This window comes from Seriola aureovittata, chromosome 2 (genome assembly GCF_021018895.1).
Source record: "Seriola aureovittata isolate HTS-2021-v1 ecotype China chromosome 2, ASM2101889v1, whole genome shotgun sequence".
NCBI classification, from domain to species: Eukaryota; Metazoa; Chordata; class Actinopteri; order Carangiformes; family Carangidae; genus Seriola; species Seriola aureovittata.
The window spans coordinates 27,177,859-27,197,500 of record NC_079365.1 but is presented as its reverse complement, the minus strand read 5'-3'; the positions used below and the strand labels follow the sequence as shown (position 1 = coordinate 27,197,500).

The following is a 19,642-nucleotide window of genomic DNA, read 5'->3' as shown; positions in this document are numbered from 1 at the left end:
CTGGTGACCTGAATGGTTTGATGAGGATGAAAATGATGTGAATCATGTGCTGTGGCCTTCACAGTCACCAGTTCTCAACCCAGTTTAACAACTGCTGAAGCTGTTTTGGCTCAACACCTTACTACTATACTTTATCTGGGTTGTTTCTTTAATCTGTCAACTGTCTGGTGTATTATACATCACTATCATGTTTTACTCATATACCTTTATTAGGCTGCCACATTATTTACAGACCCAACACTGTTCCTCTGTAATTTTGGTTGGGTTAAGCTGTGCAACGACTCCTAAACTTTTTATGTTACAACCACATATTATGATCTCGCGTTAGTAAAGTCTCGCGAGAACAGCCGGGCTCCCTACATGCGCCATAAACAGCACAGATTTGCGTCGCGACTGAGGAGCGACCGTTAACCAGACAGTAATCGACCGTTTGCTGGTTATTACCCCCGAGCCGCCGTGCACCCAGGTAAAACTCTTTTCTGCCCTCCGGTAACAACCACTACCTCGGAGCTGAGCCGGTAGATACCGGAGATACACAGCGGGAGGCCTGTTCGACTCTGATTAGCTGCTAACGGTTAGCTGTTGAGGCCTCAGGTGTGTTTCACCTGAAATTAAACCGGCGGAGGTCACAGACACACCGGACACAGATTAACGGGTGTTTAACTGTGACTGTCCGGTGGTTGTTCGCCCCTTGTTTAGCTGTGTTGCTAACGACAAAGCTAATCTCCGAGCTGGAACCCGGTTCAAGTCCGTTAGCTCGGGTCACAGGAGCAAAGTTACCTGTGCGGGTGTTAAATGAATGAAAACTGTTTCCGGTGTTTCGTTCCCGGGCTGAGTCAACGTCGTGTCAGATTGGTCACAGATCAGCATGAGTTGAGAAGTCAGACCTCCATAACAACGTCTGCAAGAACTATAGCGTCCTAGTTTTAGTCAGTGTTTTGTTGACATGGACCACGAGTTATTCACATCCCTGTTTACGTGATCCACGATTCTGGTCGTCTGTGTTCAGGTGTGCGACTTGGATCAGTTGTTTACCGGGTCGTGGTATCTGCTGTTTTCTGAGTACTGCAGGTAACATCCAGGTTTCTCAATACCAGGGAAGGCTTGAACCAGATTTGTGAAATCAGGAGACTGATTCGGTGACCTGACACATGTGAACGGTCTTTTTTTTTTTATTATGAATTAGTGATTGTTTTGATAACCAGTTGGTCGTTAACTGCAAAAAACTGTCTCTGGTTCCACTCTGTAAATGTCCAGATTATCTGCTTTTCTTTGTCATATATGGCAGTAAATTAAGTGTTTTTGGGGCATGCTCTGTTGATCAAAGAAAACAAACAATCTCAACACATAACAGGCATTTTTTGCAGTTTTCTGAAGTTTTAATAGACAAAACGATTAATCGAAAATATCATTAGAAGATTAATTAATAATAGAAATAACAGTTAGTTGCAGCTCCAACTCACTCTAAAGTTATGGATGTGTAGTTTATATAAACAGTCAGTCAAAGATACTAAAGTGTTCTCTGTGTCTGTGTGTAGACCAGCAGCAGTATGGCAGATGACCTGGACATCGAGGCGATGCTGGAGGCTCCGTACAGGAAGGTGAGAGTCAGTCTGTCCTCTGTTACTGAGACTCTCAGCTGGACTCTACTGCTCCTCACACAGCTGCTTACTGTCACCTCATGTTAACTGAATCAGAGCTGAGTGAAGACAATCCACATTCACAGTACCGGTACTTTACCGTGCAATACTTGAGACAGTAAAAGTAAAGTGAGGATGTTTTCAAAAATAAAGCCATAAGTAGTTTTTACTTATCACTCAATTTCATCCAACATGTAGTAAAGAGAATTAAACATAAATCAGATCAGTTTTTGCTGTGACCCCCCTTTGCCTTTAATGGAGCTATTTGTAAGGTTTTGCTGTTGCTACATAGCAAGCGTTAGCATTAACAGCTGTTTACTTACCAGTCTAGAAGAAATGCTGCAAGTTCAGCATCAAACTTCATTCCTTTACCTGCCAAGAGGTGTCTCCAGCAGTGGAAAGCAACGCCATTGTTAACTCTCTAACTCTAAACAACTGTTAATGCTAAAACTAGCTATGTAGCAACAGAAAAACTTACAAATAGCTCCTTTAAAACAGCACCAGTTCTCCTTGGTACACCTGCACAGAGTTTTTCAGGTTTTTGGCAGGTAGGTTGTTCCAGCATCTTGGAGAAGCTGCCACAGTTCCTCTGTGGATTTAGTCTGTCTCAGTGTCTTCTGTCTGTTCATGTGATCCCAGACTGACTCCATGATGTTGAGATCAGGGCTCTGTGGGGGCCAGACGATCTGTTGCGGGACTCCTTGTTCTTCTTGTCCCTCATGATAATTCTTCATGACTCTGGCATTATGTTTGGGCTCGTTGTCCTGCTGCAGAATGAATGTGGGACCAATCAGTCCTATGATGGGACTGATGATGGAGACAAATCTGAACATCTAAAGTAATTAAAATCTCTGCACAGTCCTGTATAAAAAAACAACAGCAGGACAGATGTGTAGACGGTCTGAATCTGGCTCTCTGAGGTCCATTCTTTTGACTGCAGGGTCTCACACAGTCTCAGATTTAATGTGTGACTCTTGATGTTCTGGTTCCATAATTACACAACATTCACAAACATCTATTCAGGGAGGTGTAGTATTGACCATTAACACATCATTTATAGATTTTTATTCAGTCCTCAAACTGTAGCAGTCTGACAAAGAAATATTCCACCTGAATGTCTGGATGGGAGCAGAGCTGAAATACTTTTATGTGGAGGCTTTGAAGAGGCATAGAGCTGGATTCAGAAGTGCATAAACCTGCTGTCTGAGAGCAGAACTCAGGTTTTAAACCCGTCACTTTTTCAATAAAAAGTTTGGACAAACGACAGTGAACATGGACTTTTTTTTATAATTTTTTTAAACCACAATATCTAGTCCTGACCTGTGTTCTGACCGAGGTACAAACAAACAGCTGACTTCTGATTTTTTTTCTGTAAATCAAAAGTTTCTTTAAAGCAGCTGCAGGATGTTTCAATTGGTGGGAAAGTCAATTTTACACTGATTGATTAAATGACTAGTCCAATAAGTGATAAGTCAGTCAACAGAAAATGAATCAGAAAGTTTTCAATTGAAATGTTCTGCTCTTTCACAGCTGGTTTGTACTTTGTCTCTGTTTGCTGCCGCTGTGTGGTGTCTCTGAGCAGTAGAGTCTGGCTGATGATGATGATGATGATGATGATAATGATGATGATGGCGTTCCTTCACAGACTGTCATGAATAAATGCCCATCTATCTCTCTTTGTAGACTTGCCTAACGATTTCTCACCTCTACTCCCCTGAATGCCAGTGTGATCTGTCACAAACATGAAGGTAGTAAAAAGCCCCCATCATGCATTGCTGTACTGTGGTCCCCATGGTAACATGACTGTGGTTCCCTTGGTAACTGTAAACTGTCACCTGGTTTTGGCCCAACTCCCCTGAGGAGGAACAGCTGAGGATTCTGGGAGATGAAGTGTTAGAGAGCAGGGAGCAGCTGATTAATAATCACTGGAGGATCGTGGGAAAGGCAACATCACACTGGATGACTGTCAGTGTCAGAATTAGCCATTAGCTTAGCATAACCACCATTCTGCATCCCGACTCTGAGCTGCGAGCAGGGGCTCAGAATGGTGCGGTGGTGACGAACACAGAGAGCTGAGGAGAAACCAGGGTCCAGGCTGAGATCTGATCTGGTCTGAGGTCAGGATGCAGAGCAGGATGGGGTGGGTGGGGCTTAGCAAGGTGAGCTGCAGGTGAATTCTGTCAGGATTCAGATTATACTGTGATTTTGGTCTTTGCCTTCGATGCTCATGAAGTCACAGTGAAGTGCCACTTTTAATCCTAGCAGCTCTCCAGGAAGTTTACAGGTGTGAGGTCACTTAGTTTAACACAGGTAACAAACACCACACAGGTGTGTTTGACGTGTTTCAGTCCGTTCAATCAAAAATCTAATATTTATCATTAGTCCTGATCCTTTTCATCCCATCAGTTTCCTTCCTTTCAGGCTGCTTGTTTTCACATCGTCAAACCTCAGCACGTCTTAAGTCATTCAGTGTCTTGAGTAACAGTCCAACACACAGTCACTGTAGCAACACACACCTTGCTCTCAGGTGTAACAATAAACTTCAGGTTGTGTGTCTGCATGAGTGACAGGTGTACGGATAAAGATGGAAGAGTTTCTGTTGAACACCTTGTGTGTGGACAAACCTTTACGTCAACATATTTCTGTAGGGAAAGGGACAGTGTGTTAAGTCACCACTGATTGGTTGGAGTAAAACAACCTGCCCCCTTCCTTACCTGAACACCATGTCACACTGAGGCTACATCCACAGTAATAACGTTTTAGTTTTAAAACGCATCACTTCTGCTATGTTTACGAGTTTTCAAGCTCCTAAATGACTACCAGTAGTGAATGCAAGATGGATAATGAATTACAAACGTTGCTGACATTTTGTCTTTGCTAGCAGGCGTTGTGCAGTTCAGTTCTGCATTTTAATACTTCAGCTGTCTTTGTTGTTCCTTGTTCGTAGTATTTTCTGCAACTAAGACCGTTTTTGTTTTAAAATGAAAACGTATTAGTGGACTGCCTTTGTTGCTGCATTTCTTAGCACAGACAAACAGCTCCGGGTGCTACAAAACCAGGTCAGGATTCTGGACTGTTTCTGCTGACACGATAAAATCAGTTTATTTTATCGCTGCACTGAAGTGAAACAGTCACCTGGAAAGAAGGAAATGAATATAAACCCTTTGATCTGATGTTAGAGGACTGAAACATGCTGAACTGACAGGTGTGTTCCTTGAACAGGTGAGGGACTATCTGAGGTTTAGTGTAGAGGGTGTGTCCTTGGTTCTGGTTTTGGGCTGAGTTGAGTGACTAAGACTCCTGTCTGCTTCAGGGCCCTTCAGAGGAGTCCCAGCACCAAAAACCAGCACAGCATCCACACGGCTGAAGAAGAGCTGGACTGTGGAGTGTCTGTCTGCTGCCGGAGCTCCAGCCAGGCTGCAGCCACATTGACCCCCCCCCCCCCCCCCTGCCTCCAAACCCCACACCCACACACAGCCCGGGCTGCAGCCTGGGACTGACTGACTGACCCAGACTGACCTCTGACCCCCCCCCCCCCATCTCCAAACCCCTCCCCCCTCACAGAACAGCCAGTTTGAATGTGACTTATTAAATTGTGTATTCTCTCTTGCCCCCCTCCCCCTCCTCCCCCGTCTCTGACACCTGAATGTTGCGTCTGCCTCCTCATGCTGTTCTCTGTCGACCCTGATAGGAGGACAACAAGGCTCAGAGCCCCAACGGACAGGAGGAGCGCACCAAGAGGTAGCAACGCCTGCCTACCTGTCTGTCCCTGTACCTGTCTGCACTGTTGTTTTTCGTGTTGTTTTAATGTGTACAAGTTGTTTTTATGTGTTTGTGTCATTGCCTTTTATAATGTGTAGAAATAAATTAGGACAAGATTTACTATAAGATGATTTCTAACCTTAGAGTAAAACTGTTTGTTTAGGTTGTTAACTAGTGTCACTGGTTGTTTATTACCAAAAATCAAAGGCACTTTTATAGATTTGATTTCAATGAATTACTAATGAGTGATTTTTATTTTGTATTTACATCTGAGCCATCGTTTCCCTGTTGAATCTCTTCATTTTACCTTGAATTGTGAAGCATTTTGTAAAATCTGTTTCAATAAGAGCTCTATGAGTAATCATTGACCGTCTTTGTGTGATTCAGGAATGATGACTGAGATATCACCATGGTGATGGTTTACAGGTGTATGGGATTAATTGATTATATGGGATTTATAAAAAGCCACAACCACTCATAATGACACCTGTTGTGTTGGAGAACCTCACCAATGTGACACAGTCTAATACAACACTTCATCTTCTTCTTTGTAGTTGTTGTCATTGGCTTATTTAGTGAGGGGTGGAGCACATAGAAGAAGTGATGTACAAACGCTTGATTCAGGTTGTTTCTATGACCATTTCTGCCAAACTGTAGGAGGTGAAATCAGGCTCGTGCATCCAGCTCCACAGCTTTATAGCTCCTCACGACTGTACAGTGAGACATGAGACATTGTCATATATAAACCCAGATGAGTGTATCTTGTCACATACTCTCACTCTCTCCTGTCAGACTGTTGAAGGTCAGAATCGTTTTCTCTGACAGTATTTTTCAGACTTCAGACTTTGAGTTCATCATCTGTGACAGCTGTGATTCTCGGTTGTTTGACAGATTTTCTCCCTGGTTCATTTCTGCAGTAAAGACGTCGGAGATGCTGTGAACTCTTTAGCCTAGCAACATTAATGCTATAAGCCCATAAGCATCACATCGCATTCAACTGTCTCGTGTTCCACTATAAGATGACCCCACTTTTTCGAACCTCATTTCCTGCAAAAATGTAGTTTTATATGTCTGACCTCAGGTCAGTACATTCTGAGAATTGTATGGTGACTCTTGTCAGTGCACTGTGACATTTTGACACAGCTTCTGTGTGTTCTGTCCGCCATACAGCCCAAAGAGCGTCTGTCAGCTTTGACAGCAGGCCGCGCTGTAATTGGCTACTCTGTGTCTGACAGGAAGAAGCGCAGTCGCAGCCGTGACAAGAAACGCAGCAGGAGTCGAGACAGGAAGAGGACCCGCAGTCGAGAGCGTAAACGCAGCCGCAGCAGAGACAAAAGGAGAAGTCGCAGCCGCGAGCGCCGCCGCAGCCACAGCCGAGAGAGGGGCGGGCGTTACAGAGACCACCACAAACAGTGAGTTACCCTGTCCACCACCAGCAAACAGGACTGTATATACTATCCAGTCAGTATCACTAACGTTGAGTAATAACAAATCCTGTCCATTTAAATCAAGGTTCACAAAGTTCCTCTTTACCGCTGCTCTGTGAACATGAGAGAATTTGCTGTAGGCTAGTTACTTTTATTATAGTCATGGTGACGGGTCAGTGTGTTTGTATTTTATGTGTTTTTATAACAATAAGAGGCCAGAGCAGAAACTGTCTCATTGTGGCAATTAAAACATGTTAATGTAATATTTCTTCATTCATAGTCATAGTTTATTTGAATTCTTATGAAGTTTTCCAGAGTCACTAATACTGTTGCATAAATAGATTTACCATGAACTCGACTATAATAGCTGGTAATATAATAATGATAATAATAATAATAATAATAATAATAATTATTATTATTATAATATGCAGGGCCGGCAAAAATAAAGAAAGGCCAAGTAAAAAAAAAAAACATATTGAAATGAGTGAAATAAAATTAAAATCCATTTAACAAAATTACAGGTTTTCTGACACCAAGGTAAAAATGAAATAAAACCTCTACCTGTGTGTTTCCAGCCGTCGGCGGACGAGGAGTAAGAGTCCCTTCAGAAAAGAGAAGAGTCCGATCAGGTGAGAGAATTTATGACTGTGAATCTGTGAAGGCTGAGGACATGTTTATGTACCACAGAAAAACAGGCTGGAGTTCATAGAGGACTTTGTCTTGACTTTCTCAGCTTGTAAAAACTTTAAGTGTTGATGATGATGATGATGATGATGATGATGCTGACTAGGGGCAGAGCGGTTCACAAAAATTAATTTCAATTCATGGTTCATCGTGGTTTTGGGGGGTCACAGCTTTCAGTTTGGTACATTTTGGGGCATTGCCAGTTTCAACAATAATCAATTTCATTAAATGTTTTCAGTGCAAACAAAAATGATGACTATGTTGTTATCTATAGGCAGCCCATAGATAACCTGACTCCAGAGGAGCGAGATGCTCGGACAGTGTTCTGTATGCAGCTGGCAGCCAGGATACGACCTCGAGACCTGGAGGAGTTTTTCTCTGCTGTGGGGAAGGTAAAAAACACTGATTCTAGTTTCTGACAAGTCGACGTTTTAAGGGGATCGTGATCCAAAATATTTCCTGGCTCTGCCTCAGCTGGCCAAGAAATAATCCAACACATAACCCCCCATCAGAGGACTAATTGTTCTTAGAGCTGCAAATGAAGATGATTCTCATGATGAAGAATGATTTAAACAATTAATTGATAATCAAAATTATTTTGATTATTTTCTCTTGATCCATTAATTAATTAATTGCAGCCGTAGTCTTTTTACACTCTGTCACCACCATGTTGGTGTTGGTAATAGTGTTGCCGGTGGATGGTTGCCATGGTAACGGTTGCTGTGGTCCCTCTGCAGGTCCGTGACGTGAGGATGATCTCTGACAGGAACTCCCGCAGGTCGAAGGGCATTGCCTACATCGAGTTTGTGGAGGCAAACTCGGTTCCTCTGGCCATTGGACTGACGGGGCAAAGGCTGCTGGGAGTTCCCATCATTGTACAGGCCTCACAGGTACGCACACTCACACACTCTCTCACAGACACAAACACACACACACACTCTTTAGTACTGTTTAAATGCAGCAGATCTCCTCCTTCTGTCCAGAGTTGTCAGTCTGCATCTCTCCACACTGTCTTCACAGAGAACTGTAATTGTCATGTAATCGTACTTCTACAGTGATGTAACCAGTGGATTCATATAAAACATTTAAACGTTTTCAGGCTGAGAAGAACCGAGCAGCAGCAGCAGCCAACAACCTGCAGAAGGGAACATCAGGACCGATGAGACTGTACGTCGGCTCTCTGCACTTCAACATCACTGAGGAGATGCTGAGAGGAATCTTTGAGCCGTTTGGACGGGTCAGCGTCAACAACATATTTAACTACATGTATAACTATATATGTTTATGTGTATGGAAAAACACACACATACACACACACACACAGACCTCTGACAGCTGGTTTCTGTTTGTTGTTTCTCAGATTGAGAGCATCCAGCTGATGATGGACAGTGAGACTGGACGATCTAAAGGCTATGGCTTCATCACTGTAAGTTCTTCATCAGGGTTATGGTTGATTATTGATATGATTGATTAATTTAATGATTATCTTCTCATTCTAATCATCCTGGTCAGCCTGTACACCACTGTGTTGTGGCCTCCATGACAAAAATATTTGCTCAGTTTCTTGTAGAAATCAGAAGCTCATTTTTATCAGATTCTTTTTTCATTTTTCCTCTTGATCTGAAATATTTATTCTTTTATTCTTAGATACCAAATTATTCTGTTTTTACAAGAACTTTTCTAATAATATCACAAAACATTATTTCATGTCCATCCATTTACATTGATAAAACCAAGTTTTCTCATGTTTGTTTCACAGATGTCGTGGTTTGTGTACTCCTGATTTCTTTACATTGTGGTTTGTTAAATAACATTACACTCACAGTCTGTACAAAAAGAAACACCCATCAACATGTGTGACCCACATGTCCACTCACATTCAGTTCAGAGAAGCAGAACTCTAGTTTCATTTCCTGTGTGTCAGTTTGCAGATGCAGAGTGCGCCAAGAAAGCTCTGGAGCAGCTGAACGGCTTTGAGCTGGCTGGTCGTCCCATGAAGGTTGGTCACGTGACGGAGCGGACCGACGCCTCCACAGCGTCATCTTTCCTCGACAGCGACGAGCTCGAACGCACCGGCATCGACTTGGGAACCACAGGGCGCCTGCAGCTCATGGCCCGACTTGCTGAGGGTGAGAATGCTTTAGCATCCACGTGCTGACATAAACCTCCGCGTTTAACCTCCAGCTGAGCCCAGAGACTGACTGACTGAGTATCAGGTTGTGTTCATGTGGTCATGCAGGTACAGGTCTACAGATCCCTCCTGCTGCTCAGCAGGCTCTACAGATGAGTGGAGCTATCGCTATAGGAGCCATGGCTGCTGTGTCAGGTACAAACACACACACACACACAAAGATTAACTTTGGGTAATAGTCACTTGAATTCCTTCTGATTGTACTTTTCAAATGTATGTGTTTATTCTCTGTGTACTTGTGTTTCAGCTGCCATGAATCCAGCAATGAACCCGGCCATGAACCCGGCCATGAACCCGGCCATGAATCCGGCCATGAACCCGGCAATGAACCCGGCCATGAACCCGGCAATGAACCCGGCTCTCAACATGAACATGAACTCGGCTGCTCTGAATCTTCCCTCTCAGCCACTCGCCACACACTGCTTCCAGCTGTCTAACATGTTCAACCCCAACAGGTACACACACCTGTCTGTCTGCCTGTGTGTCTGACTGTATTTTTTATTGATCTGTGCTGTAAGGTTTATTTTCATGTGTATGTGTTGAGCAGCATTGAGAACATACAGACTGTAAATTAGCCTCTAATTGATAAATTTAAACACGCCTTCCTCTGCATCTGTGTGTATGTGTGTGGTGTCATGTACTTGAACACTGTGCTCTGTGTGTGTTTCAGTGAGGAGGCTCCTGGTTGGGAGATGGATATCCAGCATGATGTCATAGAGGAGTGTAACAAACATGGTGGAGTCGTTCACATATACGTCGACAAGAACTCCACTGAGGTACACATGACCTCTGACCTGAACATGAATGCAGTTAACGTGACCTCTGACCTACAGGGCGATTCACAACTAACGGCACCTTGACTTGTGTAGAATTCATTAGAGCTTTAGCCAATGAATTGGTTATTCAATTGAAAGAAAATTCAACTCTTGATAAAAAATCATTTTAGTTCGTTTTAAAACTTTTCAGGACATCACTTCGAGCTCTGGATATTGTAATGGACATTTTTTAGACAGTTTAATTTGATTTATTCTGTACCTTTTTACGTTTCTCACCTGTGACCTGTCAGTTTGACCTCTGACCTCTGCTTGTGTTCAGGGAAACGTCTATGTCAAGTGTCCATCGATCCCAGCTGCCATGGCTGCCGTCAACGGCCTACACGGAAGATACTTTGCAGGTAATACTTCCTGTCACATCACACCTGTGTTCTATGCTGTGGACAAATCAGAGAACAGCTCTGATGTCTCACCTATCGTTCCAGGTAAGATGATCACGGCGGCGTACGTCCCCCTGCCCACTTACCACAACCTGTTCCCAGAGTCAGTCACCGCCACACAGCTACTGGCCGCGCCCCCACGACGGTGACTCACCAACAACACTGCCCTTTGATTGGACACTGGACATTAGAGCCTGCCCCTCTTTTATATCATCCTCTCCTATTGGTTGACACAGATGAGTCTGAGGATGCTGTTTTTTGTTTGTTTGTTTTTCTGCCCTGCCCCTCCCTGAGTATCATCCAATGATTGAGCTCTGTGAGCTGTGAGGAGGCTGGCTGGTGATGATGAAGATGGTATCAGCTGATTGGTTGGTTTGAAGCTGTTTGGTATTTAACTGTTTTTCTAATTGAGATTTGATTTTGTAAAAATGTTGATTAAATTTTATTTTCAAGTCACTCAGAGCTGCTGCCTTGTCTTCTACTGACAGGACATTATGTTTTTTTTTTTACATAATGTACAACCAGTGAAGTCACTTTCACACCAGCCTTTTGGATCCCGCTGTACGTAGACCATGATCACTGAGAGTACTGGATTCTGATTGGCTGGGAGGATTAACGAGGACCCTGACACCTGTGATGTATAGTCCTTTATAGAAACCTGCTCGTGATCGGACGCTGCAGCTGATCGGACACCACATGAAAATATCATACTATTTATTTTCAAATTCACCATCTAGTTAAAAAGAAGTGGGTCTATCTTTACTATGGTCTGATTTACAAATGAAACATACATACAACTTTTTATCACATTCAACCATATGTGAGGGTGAAAATGATGTGTAGGTCAGTACGTCATTTTCATTCTTCCTACATTTTGGTAAATAAATACTTTTCTACATAGTGCAAGAAATACTAATCATAACCTGGATCATTAAATAATTTACAAACAAAAGGTCAAAGCTGCATAAACAAATAATTATTTAAAAAACCTGGACCAGTGGAAATGGTTCATTCAGTGTCTGAGCAGTGAAGTCTGTTTACACACAGTCAACTGTTCTGTGAAAAGCATAAAAAAAACAGAACTGTTAATTGTGCAGGAAGACATGAAGTAGGTGTTTGTTGCAGTCTGTTCTTCAAATGTTTCACAAAAACATTTGTCATAGACTTACTTTATGTCTCCTGCAAGTATATCAACAGGAAATATCACATTTTTGATTTCCAAACATTCATTCTGCAAATAGTGAAATATTCTCCTTGGTACACCTGGACATAGTTCTTTTCACGTACTTGGCAGGTAGGTTGTTTCAGCATCTTCCAGAACCTGCCACAGTTATTCTGTGGATCAAGTCTTTCTCTATGTCTTCTTCATGTAATCCCAGACTGACTCCATGATGTTGAGATCAGGACTCTGTGGGGACTAGACCATCTGTTGCAGGACTCCTTGTTCTTGTCTCTGAGTATAGTTCTTTATGACTCCAGCTGTATGTTTGGAGTCACTGTCCTGCTGCAGAATGATCAGACACCTCCTGGTGGGAATGATGGAGAAGAATCTGAACATACCTTCTGTACAGTTTTGTATATACACACCCAGGGTCCAGTTTATTAGGTCCACCCAGCTCAGACTAAGTCTGTTCCGACTGTCCTGTAATAAATCCTCCTTCATGAATGTTCTACTGTAAAAATTGTTTCGTAGACGTGTTGATTCAACTTATCCTTCCAGAGGCTGTAGTCTGTGTTTCTGCTGAACTGTGTTGCATTATACAAAGAGGTGTTTCTGTTATTTAGCCTAGCCTTGCTGATATAAATGGGGTAAAAAAAAAAAAAAACATACAGGACCTAATTTTGGAGGAAAAACCATAATGTCTGAACCAGGAGTTTATTTTATTTAGGATTTTAGAGTAAAAGTAGTTTTTAGTTTAGAGTAAAAAAGTTTATTATAATAATTTGTTACCTGGTTATTGAGCAGGTTAACTCCCACAGTTGCTCTGATTAAACATCGGGCTCATTTAGGTGTATGACAGTGATGGTGATGTCATCGCGGTACCTCCTGGCCAGATCTGCTGGTAGACTCAGCATCTTGGCGAGACGGTTTGGTGCCACTGCCCCATACCCATCATCTCCCAAGGCATGGCGGAGCAGATGCGTGGCAGTATTTTGGTCCTCCAGCACAGACATAACTCGTCCCCTCCTCTCCAGCAGGAGGTGCTGCAAGCCGCCCAGTGTCATGCCCATGCTGGGAACTATGGGTCTCTGCTGCTGAATGCCTGTACAAAGACAAACAACTTCTGCTGTTTACACTTACACTCCAACTCCTCTCATCATTTAAACTTAAACTGACCTCTACCCTCCAAGTGATGTCTCGGGTGTGAGGTGTCTCACTTTAACGTAAACAACAGGGGAATAATATAAACTTCACTGTGACTCCCCTACAATATGTAATAGACTGTTAAATACAACTGACCACTGTTAATCAGGTTATCTTACAACGGTTCACTTCCATACTTAGGCGTCCCTCAGGGCTCCATCCTTAGTCCTCTACTTTTCTCCATCTATTAGTCTATAGCTCGATGCACCAGCTTCATATCCATATTTTGGCTGATTTTAAATGACCTCTAGTGTGGTCAAGCATAATTTCATAATGTGATAGCCTTATGTTTAATCATTTTATACATATTTACTGAAGCCAAATGGTTTTAGTTTTTTCTGCTGGTTTTATTGCAAAGGGCATGCTAATATTTTGAAGTAAGATAACGGCAGCAAGGAAAACAAAAATAGAGCGAGGTAACATAGTGCTTTCTAAAAGGACATTTTGATATCATTTGTTCGTTCAGCAAATGGTTGATGGAGGCACAAGGTTGGTATGTGTTTCATTTTATTTTTCATGCAGTGCATTTATTTTATAATTTTGCAGTACAATTATAAATTAGGCTATCGTTTATCCAGAGACGTGCATGTTTTTGTTTACTTTAACGACGGAACAGAAAACGTGAACATTTGAATATTGAATTTAATACGATTATATTGAGCACTATCAGAAATCGTCATTGAGCTAGAACGGTTTAAAGTGGGTATTCCTTTCACGAAACACCTATTTTAAACAGTTTGTTGTTACAATCTGAGATAGATAACGACCGTTACTGCAACGCTAACTAACGGTTAATAGCGGAGTGATACATGTCGTTAAAAGTCCCAGTGCTGTTGTACTCTGTACGTATCAGCACTCATGGAATGCCTCTCGTCCAATCAAATTGCTTGGTCGGAACTAACTGTTATAAATGGAAATAACCTATGATAAAGATAAATTTATTCTCTGGAGCAAATGTAAAATTGTATGTTATCACAAGCCTATCATATGAGAAGTTAGTATTATATGTTCATTTGTTTATTTTTGTTTTCTCTTTCTGTTAGCTCCTACGGTGTGTTCAAGGTGCATTAAGTGAACTACAGTACAAGTACATTAATAAACCGGGGATGCTACTATCCTCCTCACAAATGCAACACAATACTCCTTCGGGCGGTCTAAACACTCACACCTCCTTATTATTCCATAAACTTTTTTAAAGCAATGGTTCTCAAAGTGGGGTCCGCGGACCCCCAGGAGGCCTTGAGGGGGTTTCTGGGGGGTCCCGAGCAAACTATATTTCCATCCATAAGTAACACATTGACAGATTGTATGATGATTTTTGTCATGAATTTCAAACACTTTCAAATCCACGTTTAAGATCTATTTGTCTTGCAGTAATTGAGATGTTATAATTTCAGTGTGATTATATATATATTTATAGTCAGTCCGGTTTAGACTCAGATGTTCAGTTTACTATAGATTTAGTGAGGATCTTAGTTCTCTGACCTGTCAGTTGTTCCCCCACCAGTTGGACCACAGTCTGTCGGTGCATCAGCTCCCATAGTCCATCAGTCGCCAGGACCAGGAACTTGTCAGAAGGTCTGATGCAGTGTCGGGTGACCTCCGGCTGGGCGCTCAGGTAGGGTGGTGTCAGGTAGTGTGGCGGCAGCATCCGGACAGCCTCGCTGACCGCAGACATGACATCCGGTCGAGTTTCGTAGACTCGACTCAGCATCTCTGCGCTCCATTTGAAGCGGACATCTCCGAACGCCCTGAACGGCAGCAGCAGACCCAGCATGCGATCATGGCGGACCACTGTCCTGCTCTCAGTATGCGGGTGTTCTCCCAGGATCCTTTGCAGCTCATCGGGGTTCTGTGCGTTGTGGTCATTGGTGAGGCTGACCGCTGACCAGCCCCCGTTCGGCTCCTGGACACCCAGAACAGCCCGACTGTCACCAAGGTTGGCCACATGTAGGATGCCGTTGGAGATATGGGCGACACAGGCAGTGCAGCCAGACAGCGCCACCCGGAGGGGGTTGGAGAGAGACAACCCTTCCCCAGGGAGAGACACCCGTCTGTGGACAGAAAGGGAGAATTCAGCTGGTGATAAGTAAGGCACTGATATGTAAATGTCAAAGAAAATCTATATTTTCTATTAATGTCTCTCCCACAGCTGAACGGCACTCTCTCAAACACAACATAAAAAACAGGTTTGTTGTGGTGTTGACAAATGTTGGACTTCGTCCTCCATCTCTTAGAGTGCATTCATGTTAGGAATAGACCACTACATGGAGAGATGGACATGAGACTGTTTCTTTCAGATAGACTTTAAAAATCCAAACCTGTCACAGTAAAGTTTAAACTGAAGTTTAAAGGAGACAAACAGATGGAGTGTAGAAATCAGGACCTGGGTGAGGACATGGACAGGTGGACCTGGGCCTCCACAGACAGATCATAGTCGAGGCGACAGAAAGCATTCACCAGCGCTGATGTTACCCTGCCGCCATCCTGTAACCAATCAGACAGGAGACAGATAATGACATCACAGGACATGAAAGCTTTAGAGCTGATGAGGACCAACTTAATATTACATAACAATACAGAATATTTTTAATCATGAATCCAACAAATTGTAGACACGGAAACCATCGTGTCACAGTGAATATGTTGATCTGCTCTCACCTGGTACCAGAGATCAGCCAATAGCAGCTGGACCGGTCAGTACCTGCTTTCACCTCCAGATGTCAGGCTTCACACATATTTGACAGTCAAATTGTCTGAACACTGTTGTCTAGTTTAGAAGTCTTCACAGGTCCATTTGGTTCCTAGTAACTAAGACCCAACCCAGGACCTGAGTCAAGTTATCTCACTCTGTTCAGGTCTGGTTGCTTACTTTTAAATAAGGTCTCTTTTAAAAAAAAAAAATTAATTCATGCATGTCAGGTTCAGGTTTTCCATTGTTTGTGTCCAAGATGGAACCTGTGAAGACCTCTAGTCTGGTTTATTAATTTGACATGTCTGGACCCCTGGTTACCTCCTCCTCCTTCTCCTCCTCCTCCTCCTGGCCTTCGTCCTCCAGCCTCTCCTGCCAGTAGTTTCGGAGGCTGTGGAAGGAGATCGCTCCTCCATCAGGGCAACTGTGGTCTTGGGGGTGTTTGTGCCACTCCAACAATGGCGGTACAGCCCGTTCCTCCTCCACCGCCCGTTCGATCTCCGCCAGTATCCTCAGCGGCAGTGTTGCCACAGCGATGTAATAGAAGAGCCTTTGGCTGATGGTGTGGGCGCATGCCGGCCCTGCGTGGCCATCAAACACACCGAGCAGCACGCCGCCACGGCCCGGGAGGCAGGTTGCGCTGCTGCGACGATCCTCGCCAGGGTGGTTGGATGGCAACATGTTGCTGTGGAAACCCAGGACACCATGGGAGGCGGGGCCTCTTGGGAGTTTGTGGCTGTGTTCGTTGGCCTGGCAATAGATGACAGAGAGACAGTTCAGTAGTTTGACTAGTTAATTGATTGACAGCTTGATTGACAGATCTGTCTCACCTTTAGGATGCGGTTGATCTGAGCAGAGTTCATCTGTCCCGCCTCCTGCCCCCTCCTGTAATTCCTGCCCCCACTGCCTGCTGGGTAATAATGTTTGGGGAGGTCAGGGGGAGGTGGAAGAGAGGAGAAAGAGCAGCACTGTCTGAGGTCAAACCTGCAACGTCCACTGAAGGTTCCTGTTCTTCCAAGCATGGCTGTTCACTGGGAGAGCCAATGGAAGAACCAGTGGGAGAACCAGTGGGAGAACCAGTCAGAGAACCAGTCAGAGAACCAGTCAGAGAACCAGTCAGAGAACCAGCCAGAGAACCAGCCAGAGAACCAATAGAACAAAACCTGCATGAGAATCAAAAGAAGCATCAGCGCAGTGTTCAGTGTTAACTGTACTGATGGTGGTCTTCAAATCTGTCTCACTTTCCCCCTCACTCCTGACAGAACTGTTCAGGTGTTCTTCACCACCAGCCTCTAATAGTTACAGAGGATCAGCAGCTAATTCTCTGCAGATCTGTTTGGTCCATATCTTTAAAAATGATGCATTTAGTAGCATCTATCTGGGGTCAGTTATCAGGTCCACACTGGAACATACAGATCAACAGTTTTCCAAATGGAAACTGAAGCCTGGACACCAGTTCACCTGATCAGTAGCTGTCTGACATTTTTAATATACAGAATGTACTCAGGACTCCAGGAAGCAGTAGTGATGTTGCTTAGATTAGCTTGGTGAAATGAAGATTGATTAGTTGAATGGACTGAGAAGAAGAACAAACGCAACCGGACCTGGAGGAGACCTATAACCTCCAGGTCCAGCATCGTCCAGGTTTTGTCTCCGAGCTGATGGACTCTCTTCACCTCCACCTCCTGCAGTCAAACGGCTGCTGTCCAACACTCACCTGGAAGGGTGTTTACCCATGGGTTTCCTGTAAATGCTGCATTTTATTTCCTGTAGTCTGTTTGTTCACTACCTGCACTGTCTACACCTCCCGGCAACCTCCCACGTTCTCTTCTCTCTGGTACACTTCCAGGTACATTGTCATTTTGTGCATTACAAACCTGAGTGTGCTTGGCATCCTTTTGTCTGAGGGATAAAAGTTGTGATGCTTAAAAAGAGCATCTGTGATAAAAGCTGATGAAAACAGATTTTACCCTGTGGCTCTGGCTAAAAGCTGAACAGAAGATTAATGAAGCTGAAAGTCACCGTGTGTTTGTTGCAGTGTTTAGGTTCTGGTTAAGTCTTCCTCCTCAGTCCACGTGAAGGTGTCCGTTACTTGTTTCCTGAAGCAGATCCGTTCTTTTCACGGCGATCGCAGCCTATTCATGCAGCCACACAGGTGTGTTGTTGAAGGTTGTTCGTCTACTCTCTCGGGCTCTTTCTTTGTTTCTGTCTGTGGCCTTGTAGCCAAATGTGACCTTTGACGGCTTTCATATCTCATTCAGCAATCAGTAATCTATAAACCTGCTGGTGCTCTCCGTGCAGCCCCGCCCCCTCACTGTGTTCAGTGTTTGTAAAGAAAATATTTAAGATTCATCATTATTTTAATTGAGAGTTAACGGACAGAAGGAGGAACCTCTAACCTAAAAGAGAACATATAAAAACTCTTTTATTCCCACTGCGACGTCCATCTTGAACATGGTCAAACAGACATTTATTCATGGACTGTTGTGTTTTAATGCAATTTTATGTTTATGCTTCTTTCGTTTTGTTTGTTTGTTTTTTATGTAATTTTTGAGCCACTAACCTAAGACAATTTTCTATCACTATGTGTGACAATAAAGTTTTTTTGAATCTTGAATCTTGAATTAGAGGTTGACACCTTTACGCCTGAAGGACCTAACGTCTGACTGCAGCAGACCAGGTAAAAGAGACTGGAACGGAGGCTCCCTGAACCAGGGGAACCACCAGCACGGTGCATCTGTTTGCTCGGTGTTCTCCACCATGATGCGTGGCCAGGTTTTGGGGTGTGGACATGATTTCTCCACAGGAATGGATACAGATTGAAAAAGAAATCTACATGGGCTGTGTTTGAGCTTCAGCGCTTGAGCCCAGTTGTATTTGCTATGACGAGACTGTTAACTGACAAATAAGACCAACACAAGTGGGGCACACAGAAACAGGACTGGTACTAAGGTGGGCCTCACAGCTGCCAGTTGTCATACTGAAAATGTAAATATAAAAATTTGAACAACACCAAAAACAGTAACATTTCCAAAAGCAATTATAGTGAGTGTAGTAGGGTGGTATTCTCATTATCCTTTGTTTTTTAGGGAAGAGCAGGGTTATACACACAGTACATGAGGTGTCCAATTGTTTTTAGTTGTTCCACCAGTACAAACTGTCTCACATAGCTGACTCAGCTAGAGAGGAAGCTAGTTTGTTGTTTGTGTACAAGCTCTCACTGTCCCAGTTAAGTATTAAGTCAATGTTAAAATAATATACGGGATTTGGCAGTAACAGGTAATTAATTTGCAGTCATCATTTAAATGCCACCTACCCTTGGCTAACCAACAAGCTGGAGTTTCTACTGTGGTTTTAGAAACAGGATTGGAAAGTCCCACACTTCCATGTATTTTACCAAGCTCATGTAAATTTTAAATAGGCTGCCTGAGGATGAAACCTGCACAGTTTTTATATACTGATTCATTGATTTCATTTCCTGGACTCTGCCTGCAGTGAAACCAAAAAACTCAGTGACACCAGGAGCCTTGCTCAATCAGTACCATTAAAAAATTCACAGCATATAAACAGCAGGAGATTTGTGCGGTTTAACAGCCGCCTGTGGAGATTATGCCTCACTAAGCACGCCAGAGTTAGTTAGTAGTTATGTGGCTGTTCACTGGAAC

The 19,642-nt window shown here is 43.4% G+C and overlaps 2 protein-coding genes across 3 annotated transcripts; one reads left to right on the top strand and one right to left on the bottom strand.

Moving 5' to 3' along the window:
- Positions 1–345: 345 nt before the first annotated feature.
- Positions 346–11,376, top strand: LOC130185498 (RNA-binding protein 39-like). 2 transcript variants are annotated; one of them, XM_056401997.1, is made up of 16 exons: positions 367–466; positions 1,539–1,601; positions 3,324–3,388; positions 5,332–5,381; positions 6,638–6,814; positions 7,408–7,461; positions 7,791–7,908; positions 8,254–8,406; positions 8,616–8,753; positions 8,877–8,942; positions 9,441–9,645; positions 9,756–9,842; positions 9,955–10,162; positions 10,378–10,483; positions 10,803–10,881; positions 10,966–11,376. In XM_056401997.1, the coding sequence occupies exons 3-16, from the start codon at positions 3,383–3,385 to the stop codon at positions 11,067–11,069; spliced, it is 1,551 nt and encodes a 516-aa protein (XP_056257972.1). In that variant the 5' UTR covers positions 367–466; positions 1,539–1,601; positions 3,324–3,382; the 3' UTR covers positions 11,070–11,376. The 2 variants fall into 2 exon arrangements, with proteins under 2 accessions (XP_056257966.1, XP_056257972.1); XM_056401991.1 differs by lacking the exon at positions 3,324–3,388 and having other exon boundaries at positions 346–466.
- A 136-nt stretch (positions 11,377–11,512) lies between these two features.
- LOC130185511 (pyruvate dehydrogenase [acetyl-transferring]-phosphatase 1, mitochondrial-like) lies at positions 11,513–18,586 on the bottom strand. The gene is made up of 6 exons (XM_056402011.1): positions 16,808–18,586; positions 16,299–16,727; positions 15,672–15,772; positions 14,771–15,339; positions 12,872–13,184; positions 11,513–12,446 (listed from the first exon to the last, which is right to left on the bottom strand). The coding sequence occupies exons 1-5, from the start codon at positions 16,997–16,999 to the stop codon at positions 12,910–12,912; spliced, it is 1,566 nt and encodes a 521-aa protein (XP_056257986.1). The 5' UTR covers positions 17,000–18,586; the 3' UTR covers positions 11,513–12,446; positions 12,872–12,909.
- Positions 18,587–19,642: the final 1,056 nt, after the last annotated feature.